Source organism: Epinephelus moara, chromosome 7, assembly GCF_006386435.1.
Source record: "Epinephelus moara isolate mb chromosome 7, YSFRI_EMoa_1.0, whole genome shotgun sequence".
Classification (NCBI taxonomy): Eukaryota; Metazoa; Chordata; class Actinopteri; order Perciformes; family Serranidae; genus Epinephelus; species Epinephelus moara.
In genome coordinates, this window is record NC_065512.1 from 33708755 (window position 1) to 33721644 (window position 12890).

Here is a 12890-nt window from a genome sequence, read left to right on the forward strand (position 1 = left end):
GTTTATCAATCTGAAGGTCCTGTTGTGCTGCTGATACTATCACCCTGATAACGGCAAGATAGCTGAAAGGATTTAGTGAATAAAGCATGGCGTGCTGGGAGAGAATTGTGCAGCCTGTTTTAATTTTGATGGACTTGCATTGAACCTGACACAGCTCTAAGCCTGCATGTTCTCAGAGTTTAAAATTGTATGGCTGACAGTAAACAAAGGCAGATCAAACACATTATCCCCACAGCCCTGACAGCAGATACCTCCATCTTTCAGTCTTTAATTAATTCAACCTTAACTACACTTATTTTGAGGAGCTTTGGATTGCAAAAGTGGCGTAATCTCAACTTCAATGACAACCAACACCAAGTAGTTATAAAGGACACGCACATCGTCCACCCCGCCTTGCCTGAACTGGCACAGCATTAAGACAAAGTGATCACTCTTTCATCGGGTATTTTCTTTGAGTGCTACCTCAACAAGTTCAGACTTAGTTCACCTCTTTCTCTGATACCTTTTGTACACTCTACTGACATTAGGTGCTACGGTTGAGTGCCAAGCTTACAATCAGTCTCCTCACCTTCTCATGACAAGAGGTAGTTTTTTCTGCCATATGATATCAAGACAGATTGGGCTGAATTTTTGTGGCTGCCCTACTACAATTTGCTTTTTTGCCAACCTTGAAGTTTGCTTTGTAATTCCTTACACTTGCAAAACATATTTAAAATACACAATGGCACAAGCAATTGGGCACCATGAACTATCTCAGGCCATATGTCCATTTACATTGTTGACATCTGTACATTCCTCGTTTCCTATTGACTTACAATAACCGTTATCTCCCACAAGTTCAGTATCCTGTAAGATGCATCACTTCCTGAAACTCTCTCTTAAATAAAGCTTACAATTATCGTCAGTACGACTCATACAGGAAACACTAGCGTAGCCTTATCCATCTGCAGATGGCCAGCTGCAAAAACTTTCCAGGCTAAGAAAAAGATATCACTATCTTTGTAAACAAACCAAAGAGAGTGAGTCACGAAGACATGGGACAAAACTACCTCCCTAATTAGTGTCCTTGTTGGTGTCATTCACCCCCTGTGCAACACACGGAATATTCATCCTATTACGTGTCAACATTTGAGAGATTAAAGCTTCCTGTAAGCTACAGAGAGACACTAATAATGTATCCCCAGCTGCAGACTCCTTTGTCCACGCAACGCTCTGACAGATACAACACACTGTGCACACAGACAGATGAAGACACATTTGAACAAAAGGGTTACTTTTGTCTGTTTTTGCCCCTGGAGTAATTAAGTAACATCCCCGAAACAAGAAAGTACACAAGTTACACAAGCACCACATGAGCTGAATTTAACCAACCACCACAACCACAGTGGTTAAAGTATTCTGAAAGTAAGACCTATGAAATAGCAGCAAGTCTTCCTTTACATTAGTCTGATCTTTACATACAGCATTCCCATCAGTGTAATTCAAAGCATTAAACATTATCCACAGTATCAAGACCAATCAACTGCTGTCCAATCTAGACCAGCCTTGTCTGAAAGATCAAATGTGAGTTAAAATTTTGAACATAACTACAATGCTTTAATCAGACCAATCTAGATTAAGACTGGTTTATTCTATCAAAATGCATCATCCTTCCAACTCAAACCTGAATTAAAAAAAAGGACAGAATTTAATTACTTTCCAACACAAGCCGGTGCCATGTCATAATTCTGACATCCCATTATTTCGACATCCCATTATTCCGAAAATTACCCATTGTTCCGAAATCTCAATGTTTCAACATCCCATTGGTCCGACCACATTAAACCCATTGTTCCGAAGTCCCATTGTTCCGAAATCTCAATGTTGCAATGCAAAAAGTTGAAAAAGCAAGCAGCAAGGGAAAGCAGCAAGAGACCGTGTTGTCGTGTTGTTTACTGTTGCCATGATGACAACGGTCGCCCTGTTTTGAGGAAGTAGAAACGATGTTGAAAGTTATAATTTTAACCCAAACCATGATCTTTTCCTAACCTTAACCAAGTAGTTCTTTTGCCTAAACCTAACCAGACCTTAACCATGAAACAGTTATTTTGTAACAATGAAAAATGAGATTTCGGAAAAACGGGACTTCGTAACAATGGGATGTCAGAATAATGGGATGTCGGAATTATGAGTGGACCCCCACAAGCCTTCCCCCTAGGAGCCGGTGTTTGGACGCATGTGAAACCAAGTGAACTTAGAGGCATTTTAAGGTACATTGTCACCATGTTTCTTTTCCTAAACCTGACCACAGTAACTTAATGTTAAGTATGTTGCGTCATTCATAGGATATCATACAAACTGAGGATACATTGCTACAGTTTCTTTCATAACTGATATTTCAATTTTTATAGTTCAATCAATTATGCTTTGGTTTCTTTTAATAATCAATAAATGGATAAGTATTTTAAGTGTCAGAAAAATATCAAATATCCATCCAGAATCCAAGGTAGTCTTCATTACACCCACCCAGGGACTGTAATTTAGCCAAGATGGATAAACTGCCACCTTTACAGAAATGTCTGTTAATGTGCAATGTCAATGTGACTTTAAACTGTTTAAATAAAATATATGAATGAATGTCTTCTTGTCGTCAAAGATCCAGCTATATATTCAATTAAAAATGAAACAGTATAGCGAAGCTGGAACCACAGAGTGTTGGCAGGTTGACTTGATTAATTATGATTCATCAATTATCAACAATGTTGCTGATTAAGCTTTTGGTGATAGACTTGATTAATCAGCTAATTATTTCAGCCCTAATGACATGAGCTGTTTATCACATTACGTTCACATCATGTTACGTTACCTAGCACCTGGCACAATAGCATAAAATCATGAGTAAGGTGGCAAATATTTCTCATTTTGGAGTGATCTAACAAGTGTTTTATAAAGGGAACATTCAGTAATTGAAGAGTAAAGGAGTTTTTGAGACACAGCATGAGTCTGTTCGAAAACCTGCCAGTAATTTCCTATTTTAAGCTGTGAATTACACTCTAGGTCACTAAAATACCAACTAGTGTTGCACGGTATACCGGTACTAAAATAGTACCGCGGTACTAGAGTATTCCAAATGGTACTATACTGCATTTGGAAAATACCGGTACTTTGAAATTGATTCAATTCATTAATTTAGTTAATTTATTTTACTCAATTATGCACACAAACGCCTTTCTTGTTCCTATTGGAGCACAGATTGCGCAAGTGGTGTGTATGACAACACCTGTATCAACATTCGCAGCTGGCACAAGAGAAAGTCTGCCTCGCAAAGGGAGACAACACCAACTTAGTGAAACATTTGACCAACCAAACCATGACGTCCGTACCGAGGTACTTACCGAACCATGATATTTTGGTACCGTTACACCCCTACTATTTATTGTTCTAAAGGTTTGTAGCCAAAAGGACTTTTCCTTAGGAAAAGTACCGAAGAGTATCGAAAAGTATCGAAATTCATATTGGTATGGGTACCGAAACAAATATTTTCGTATTGTGACAACACTAATACCAACATTTCAGTACAGAGTACATGGCGTGAGTGTAGAAGCTATGGAAATGCTGAATGTTTCTACCTGACTCTGTCCATGCAGATAAATGGTAACCTACTGGGTTTTTTTTTGTTTTGCAGCCCCATGATTCCAACACTAACATTACATCTTTGAGCTCATTTGTACCCAACTGGTCTGGTTTATCATGATCAGCCGATTGCCCGCGAGCTGTCCTATCTTCTCCTGCCACTGAGCAAATAAGATGGCAGAGAGATTTCTCGGTTGTCGGTTTGGGAAATGAGTCAGCTCTCAAACTGCCCTCAGTTCTGAGGCACCCCTGCTGTAGCTGCAAAAGAAAAAGCTAACTTAACCATTTTGTCAAGTTAGCGGAGAAATGACCAAGGAGACAGTATCCTCTCTCTATATATAGAGTCGAGGAAGTATCCTTTGCCAATTTCTACAGGCATCAGTACACAGGACACACAGATTAACCTGTGGCCCATGCTCCTCCGAGTGCATTTGTCATCTCCGCCGCTGTGTCAGCCTCGAAAGGACAGGCATTTCCTCACACAGGGACACATATCTTCACCATATTGCAACATAGTCAGCCTTTATCTGGAAGTAGGATACTAGATTTATAGGTATGATGCTCAGAAACAATTTCCTCAGCACAAAGTCTTCTATGCATCTATGTTCTACATATGATAAATCACATGTTGAAATGCTACAGTCTTACAGTCTGTTGTTTGCTGTGTATTGTTCAGAACATTGCTTAGAGTTCACTAACTCAGGGGCCATGTTCTTATCTTTTTTTCATTACACCACTCACACCCAGAAAATACAGTCAACTAGCACTCTAAACTAGCAGCCCTGCTGTCATGTTATACAACAAGGTGTCCTTTATTTTATTTTCTGCAGCAGATGATTCAGCAGGACTTTTGAACTCTACAGTCTGTGTCACGCTATAGTTGTTTCACACAAACAAAATCCCAAATTGTTCCCAATCATTTAGATTACATAACGTGAGTGTCAGAATGAGTCCATGGCGCCCACTCAACTGTGGGACATCCATATTCAGGTGTGCATTCATATACAGTATCAGTGCATATGTTATATATCAACTCAATGGGAAAAGACGCTACAATCGTTGAGACAGTGTGAGGAAAAGACAGAGACTACAAACACATGAAAAGCAGACAACCACTGTATGAGCTGAAGGTGTTACCTTAAGCAGAATTCAACCCTTTGCCTCTGAGAAGTGATGCTGTGTTGGAAGCAAGCTGGGAATATCAAGACTCGGCCACAAGCTCAGTGGGATTCAATCAAGTCTGTTTTTCCATTTTGAAACAACACCCTATAGTGAGATTCTTGGTGATGTACAAGGCAGTTATGATCAGGATGGTGAGAAAATGCTTGACAAAGATTGAAAGCCTCTTTGAGGGCTGTTGTTTATGGGCACAACATGTGCTTTGTTCCAGCAAAGATTACATATGTCGTTATTATGACTCACCCATCTTATTTTCACCACTGGCCATTTGTATTTAATCCATGTAGCCTACTACAGCACAGAAAGCAGGCGTGACAAAACAGATGTTCTGAGACTATTTAGTGTTATGACAGAAATAAGTGCTATATACTACATCCCAGCCTTCAAGGGGTTAAATGCAAAGTTGTCCTTTGGATCAAGTCCAAGTCGCGTCTAAGGTCTATAGAAGGCGAGTCCAAGTCATATCAAGTAGATCAATGGCAAGTCCAAGTTCTGTATCAAGTCTTTAGAGGGCAGGTTCAAATAAAGTCTCGAGTCTTTTGAGGTGAAAGTCCAAATCATGCCTCAGGTTTTAGAAGTGAAAGTTAACTCATGTCTCAACTCTTAAGAAGCGAAAATTCAAGTCAAGTCTCAGGTCTTCGGAGGTGAAAGTCCAAATCATGCCTCAGGTCTTTCGAGGTAAAAGTCCAAATTAAGTCTCAGGTCTTTAGAAGTGAAAGTTAACTCATGTCTCAACTCTTAGGAAGCAATAGTTCAAGTCATGTCTCAGGTCTTTTGAAGTGGCAGTCCAAGACGTGCCTCAGGTCTTTAGTGGCAAAAGTCCAAGTCACGTCTCAGGTCATTAAAGGGAAAGTTCAAGTCATGTCTCAAGTATTAAGAGACCAATGTCCACGTCATGTTCAGGTATTTAGAATGAAAGCGTTTCAAGCCCTCAAGGTGAAAGTCCAAGTCATGTATCAGGTCTAAGTCATAAATCAAGTCTTTGAGGTGAAAGTCGATTTCATATATCACAGGCAAAAGTTCAAGTGATGTCTCAAGTCTTTAGAGACAAAAGTCCAAGTCATGTATCAAGTCTTGGAGGTGAAAGTCCAAATCATGTATCAAGTCTTAAGAGATGAAAGTCCAGGTTATCTCTCAAGTCTTAAGAAGCAAAAGTTCAAGTCATGTGTTAAGTATTTGAGGTGAAAGTCTAAGTCATGTATCAAGTCTTTGACTTGAAAATCCAAGTCATCTCTCAAGTCATCAGAGGCAAAAGTCCTAGTCATGTTCTAGGTCTTTAGAGGGCAAGTTCAAGTAAAGTCTCAAGTCTTTAGAGGTCAAGTTCAAATGGAGTCTCTGGTCTTCTGAATTGAACGTCAAATCAATGTCTCAGGTCTTAAGAGGTGACAATCCAACCTATGTGTCAAGTCTTCAGAGGGCAAGTTCAAGTCAAGACTCGAGTCTTTTGAGGAGAAAGACCAAGCCAAGTCTCAGGTCTTTAGATCTGAAGTTCAAGTCAAGGCTCAAGTCTTTAAAGGTAGGGTCTGGAGGATTTTCCAGTTGCTGTTTGTAAACACACATTCAAAGTTGGCCCCTCCTATCAGGCTCAACTCTCCCGGGTGTACGGAGCCTGGAGGTACGGAAGAAGGCTTCACAGAAGAGGTTCAGGCAAGGCTTGCGCTGGTGCACGCTCGGACACGCTCAGACACGCAAGGGCACGGCACCTGCGCTCTCTCATTGGCTGGGGAAATCTCCGCCCAGAAGTGGTCCGAGCTCACAAAAACATCAGAATACAGTCAAAGGGCAGGAGCTCTGCAAACAGAGTCACCACCACACATGAGTAGAAGCCCATAGGTGATGATTAAGCAGGATTTCATTTGTATATGTCTATATTTTGTTTTGTTTGAAAATCCTCCAGATCCTACCTTTAAGACACAACTTGTGAGTCAAAGATAAAGTTTTTGTCCAGTCTATTAATGCATCATATAGTAATTACAATAGCATTAGCTCTAGTAGTGAAAAAATAACCATAACCGCAAATCAAGCTTCACTGGCAGCTCTTGTGAACATAGTTTAACAGTTGACAGCTGACCTTTAGTTACGAATTGACAGTACTAGTTTAATTCATTTCAGATCTTACGGCCACGACACACATTTTTTTATGTTCAAACAACTTGGTATTCACTGTGTTATTAATTAGTATGACTATTTTGCGTGCACTAGGTTACAAAGACTCATCCCTATTGTGTTATTAATTATTCATGACAGTTTGGAAGAGCTTCAAAAGATACAGCTCCACATTCAGTAGTATTTTCAATATTTATGGGTCACAAAGTCACGTCTCCTTATCCTATTACCTTCAAGTCTCAAATCAAGTCGAGTCTCACAGCAGTCCTCATTTTGCAACTCATGTCCGACTCATGCTCAAGTCTCAAGTCTACCGCTGTAATTGCACATAATCACTAGGGTGGATTAGTTGGGGACAACAAAGACTGCAGTAGTCAGTCATAAAAAAACCAACTGAGGAATAATTAAATGATTTGCCACAACAAACAGAAATATAAATTAAACTGGAAAAGTGACTCAACAAATGTCACGCACTGAAGGCAGAGACTGAACTCAAATAGAAAACGGGAGTGGGTATGTATGTGTACAAACAGAAAACACAGAAAAGTGAATTGCATCATTCAGAGAAAACTTCATACTGTTTGATTCATTAATAGTCTGTATTATTATGCCGGTGTCGCCCCTAGAAAGAGCTGCTGCTTTTCCTGCTGTGAAATTCCTTCAGGTAAGATTCATGTTGAGACAAAGCAGACATTTTCTCATTAAAAAAACTAAAGGCTGGCATGCTGGTAAGTGCAGAAAACATTAGGTAACACTTAATTGGCAAGGTAGAGAAGTGTCTACACTTTCCAGTTATAGGTGTGTTCATCTAATGGACTCAAAATAGTTTTTAGTGACAGTTTAGGCGAGCACTTTTCTGAAGTCTACTCCTTATTGCAAACGCTAATTAAGATGGCACATGCCGCACAGTTTCCTTTCCGTCTATGGCCTGAGGCTCCCTAATAAAAGGACCACTTCAAACAGCAAGTGAGCATCTAATTAAATTTCTCCACAAATTAATGAGACACAATGTTTACTCCTCCATGAGACGATTAGTGAAGCTACTAAGACCGTGCAGCAGTGATACTGATGTTTAGTTTCAAAGGGGCCCAGAGAGTCCCTTACTGTTTCACCTCTCAAGTGCGCCTAAATGATATGCAAATAGAAAAAGCTAATGTTCCCCTATGAACAAAACCCTGAGCTAGTAGCTCAGATCGCCTCTATGTATTTACCTATGGCTTGCATTATCATCTCTGATGGATGCTAACTATAATTGCCAAATGGTAATGCCTTTTTACAGTAATGCCTGGAGGCTCAGTTTTTGTTTTGGAATATTAAAACAGCATACTGTATTTGTCCTTATGTGCTTTAAGGTCAAAAATCTAAACGTGTGTTGTTTGCAAATGTTAACCATCAATAAATGTCAGCTGATGGCTTGTGGGAAACTGGAGCCCCTTACATGCAAACTATGTTCAACGCTTACTTAAGAAAAGACGATAGGAATACTCAACCTTCAAAAGAATAAAGACTGAAAACACTTGAATTCATATATGTTTTGATAAGATGCAAATATTACGCAAAACATGCGATGCCTGCTCTTACATCACAATAGCATTACGCCTTAGTACAACTCAATATTTACCATTATTTCAAGGTAACATAAAAACAAATCTACCTTCACTTTGCTGTTTTGTCTAAGGAGAAGAACACCCTTTCAAGTTGTCTTTCTGATGGAAACTTAACTGTAGCTCAATTGTCTAATGGATGGGAAAATATGTAACAACAATCAAGTGGATGCTAATTTTATCATGATCAGATTTTGAGGAAGTTGATAAGTGGGCATGCCTATCAAAAATCAGTGTAGTACTTTAAGATACAGCAGATCAAACCAAACTCTGATCTTTCTTTATTTCAATCGTTTACTTTTATGTGGGGCTGTAACTAATGACGATTTTTCGGTAGAGCTAGACCAATAAATCAGTCAGGCAGATATATCAGCTGATATTAGCTCATTTGGTATCAGTGGAAAATGTTGGCTGAGAAAATTACAGCAATGCCACATAGGTTTGAGGTAATTTAGAAACAGTGTCTTCACTGCATACTACATACTGCACTGACAGATATTTTGGTCAAAATTTAAAAAAAAAAAATCAAAATAGATTAAATTCTTATGTATGATTTTTTTAAACAAATATTGATATGAGTGTCAGCCTAACAAATCCAGTTTTGATCCAGCTATAATTTTCATGATGTATTTGTTCTTAAGATTAACTTCATTTATCAAAATTCAGAATTAAGTAATTCTACTTTAATAAGTTAACTAAGTTAAAATCTACTGACACTGGAAACCTGGCACCACAGCACAACTGTGTAAATGATGATGATGTTAAAGGACATCCAATAACTTTTTAGAATGTCATTTTGACTAAACAAAAGTCCTGATTATTGGTCCTGAATGCACTTCTAACAACATACAGCCCCTGCTCAGCCTCCTCAGTCCTAACAAAACGTCAGCCACCAAAAATCTGGGTGTTATTTTTGACAGTGACTTAAGCAAAGATACAAGGAAAATAGTCCAGTCATGCTGCTATCAGTTAATATCTTATAAATTAGATCAAATATTTTACTCAGTAACAGAGAAAATTATGCTTTAATATCCTCCTGCCTCAATTATTATTGTGTTTTATTTATTTGCCTTCACTGTCTTGGTTTCCAATCTCTTTCAGATGTTACTTTTCAGCATTATCAGTCTCAGAGCCCACCGGCTTAGGTCTAACAATGATTAGCCTCTAGGGCAATAGCCAATATTTTAGGGGCTGTGGTGTAGCCGGATAACAGATACCCAGGCTAAGACTTCCTCTTCTGTGTGCCAGCCATTGTTTACACAACAGCATAGCCTCTGAGTAATCTCTGTTAAATACATCTCCATATTAATGTAGATACATTTTTTAAAAAGCTAATACAAAGTTGAATCATCACCAGACAATGGCTAATGGGTTTCAAGACTTAATTTCAGCCAGTGTGTTCCATCTCTAGTGCTCTCCATATGGTCTGTTTGCCTGCATTCAACCAAATGTGTTTGGTCAATACTACTCAGACGTCACATGTAAGGCTTGGCATGGTCTAATAGTATTCCAGGACCAGTGGTTGGTTTGTGAGACTCTCCATTGAAATATCACAAAACTGTCATATGTGTCTGCAGTAGGGACACACGATAATATCAGCATGTCATCAATATCAGCCGATATCGGCTTTAAAATGAAATATCTATCAGCCAACATGCTTATTCTTATTTCGCACAATGAATGAATATTACAGTCATTTAAAGTATTGTATTTCATCTCTCCATCTGCTGGTGGGCCATTATGATAAGAGTCTGTATGCATAAGATGATGTTAATTCCACTACAGAAGAGACTTGATGATCACTAAAACTAGCTGGGGAAAAAAGTGAATATATCAATATCGGTATCAGTTATCAGTCAAATTGGTTGTTACATATCGGCATATCGAAAAATCCAATATCACGCATCCGTAGTCTGCAGTGTGCACTGTTCCTGATGAGATCTTTAAAACAGCAGAATACATACACAATGTACAGTGAGTGGGAAAAACCAGCGGAGTCAAAAGGGGCCCACAGCTCAATTTTTGCCCCAAGGCCAAATAGAGGGTTAATCCGGCCCTGGCTAAGATGACCACAGTGTAACCAAGCATGAAGTGCTGTCCAAACAAAATATTTAAGACATGCTTTATAAAATACTTTTAAAAAGAACCACAAGTAGGGGGGTTGCATATGAATATAGGAAAATGCCTTGACATTGGGGACAAAGTGTGAATATTATATGAACAGGAATTGTATTTACTGTATTTATTTTTAAAATTTTCTAACTAAATGTAACATTTTCTCTCCATAAGAGGAGAGGACAGGATAAATTCTGTTCGTAGACTGTAAATGTACGATCCATACAGGGAAATGATGCATAAAGCCAGCTGTATGTCAGTGAGAGATAAGAAAAAGCAGACACTGACATTAAAAGCATACAGTGTCAGCCAAGTTCATCACCAAACCTCTCAACTGCCTTCAGCTAGTATCTCAAGACCTACCACACATGGAATGACCTCTCTAGACTTTCCTCTTAACTGCATAGTTTTCATTAGTGAAGTCAGGCCAGTTCAGTATTTGCTCTCAGGAATGGAAGAGTAGCAGAGGAGTATTACAGTTTCTCACCCACTTTGGACCAGACCTGCCTACACTCAGACCTTTCTCAGCTTGTTGAGTATCTGACATCCAATCCCAACAGCCTCATTACCGCCTGCAAGGCTGTTGTTGCGACATGACAGGACAGGAGGAGTGCCAGGCGGTTCAGGTGTGGGTCGTGGCTAGAGAACTGCTGTCAGAGTGGACTTTCGCCCTGCCTGACGTCACAACTCTCCCCTCACTATTAGAGACTTGGAAGGCCTAGAGCACAACAAACTCTGTAGTGCGTCAGCTGCGGTTTGATATGGAGCAGGATTTAAGTGAAAGCACTAGTTAGAATTTGGATCTTGCGTTGTTGTTGTGTGGGGCATTGCACATTAAGATCAATAATTTCTTGAGCCTAACTGATACAGTAGTCCATTTTACAAGCGTAAGCCAATTTACCGAGTCAGTTTAAGGGCGCACATTTTCCGTTTGAAAATAACTTTACGCTTTACTGTTGAAAGCCAAATATCACAGCAAGAAATACGGATTTCACAGCGACGAAAACACAAACCACAAGGAAACACATCATGCAAAGCCCAAACATGAATATACTAAAGCCAGGACATAATATAACACTGTGGATGAGTACGAACTACAGACTCGGCTCCACTTTACGCACGACTTTCGTGACGAAAACTTTCCCATGCGCTGTCGTACACCAGCACAGACTGACTGAGAAAACGATGAAATAGAATTAATATCATCTGCACATACAAATAGTTTATATTCATAATCATCTTACCTTCTCCGTGTCTTCTGCAAGACCCAAAACGGGCGACGGTGTAGAGCGAAACGGCGCACAGAATCCACCACTTGTTGCACGGAGCCATGCTGCTGAACGGGTTGACTGGTCCGCGCTGAATGTAAAGTTAAGAGGAAAACTTCATCAAGTTGTAGGGCTGAAGTTGTGAGTGTGAGCGTGGGTGCGTACTTCCGTTTGATAACACCGTGACTGTCTGTAGGCTCTATGAAATTGGAATTCCCAATAATTTCCTGGGGGGATATTCAAGGAAATAAAATATTCCCCTTGACTCGTAACGTTTACTGAGAACTTCAATGGAAACTAATCAAGACATATTTTAGTATGTATAGTAAGTTATCATATTACCCGCCTTTATTTTGTATCTTTTTTTTTTTTTTGCCATATAAGGCGTATGACGTAAATGCTTTAATAATAAAGGGGTTGTGGACAACGTGTAGGCTACAATGGCATCTCAGCAGAAAGCTTGATCCTGCCATTTAGCACGCACACAAGCTCTCTCTTTCTCTCTCTCACACACACAGCCTTTTGTGAGCTGATGAACTGTAGCAAGCCAAGCCCCCACGTTGCACCTTTTCAACCATCTCACAGTGATGAGAATTTCTCATCTGCAGCCCATTACCCAGACTTAGCTGTCTGTATCATTCAGGAAATCCGTACCTGAGTTATGGCCTATGGAGAGGTTTTGAACCCCCTTTCAGCTCCTCCAGGCCTCTGCTAGTGACACATACTGTAATTGAGCTTCAAGCTGGTACACATAGGCTAAAAAATTGTAGCCTGCCAGCCCCTTTGTGTCCCATACTTTAATAACTTGAATGATTTCATTACACTTGGTTAAATACCACACAGCAATGTTAAATAACACACCATGCTGAGTACAAATGGCTGCACTGGTGCCAAGGCTGGATATTTTATACACAGTTGGGGGTCACTCTGAATAAAAAAATATCTGGCTTCGACTATCATACAAGGCACTTTGGTGGAGTTTATACTTTCATACTGAGTCAGAGTC

At 39.6% G+C, this 12890-nt stretch overlaps 1 protein-coding gene across 1 annotated transcript in view; it reads right to left on the reverse strand.

Moving 5' to 3' along the window:
• The window catches only part of tfpia (tissue factor pathway inhibitor a), a 63429-nt gene extending 51370 nt beyond the window's left edge, over positions 1-12059 (reverse strand). The window contains exon 1 of the mRNA XM_050049623.1: positions 11861-12059. Coding sequence (XP_049905580.1) covers positions 11861-11948 — 88 coding nt within the window. The 5' untranslated portion in view covers positions 11949-12059. The remainder of the gene's footprint in view (positions 1-11860) is intronic.
• Between the last annotated feature and the right edge of the window lie 831 nt (positions 12060-12890).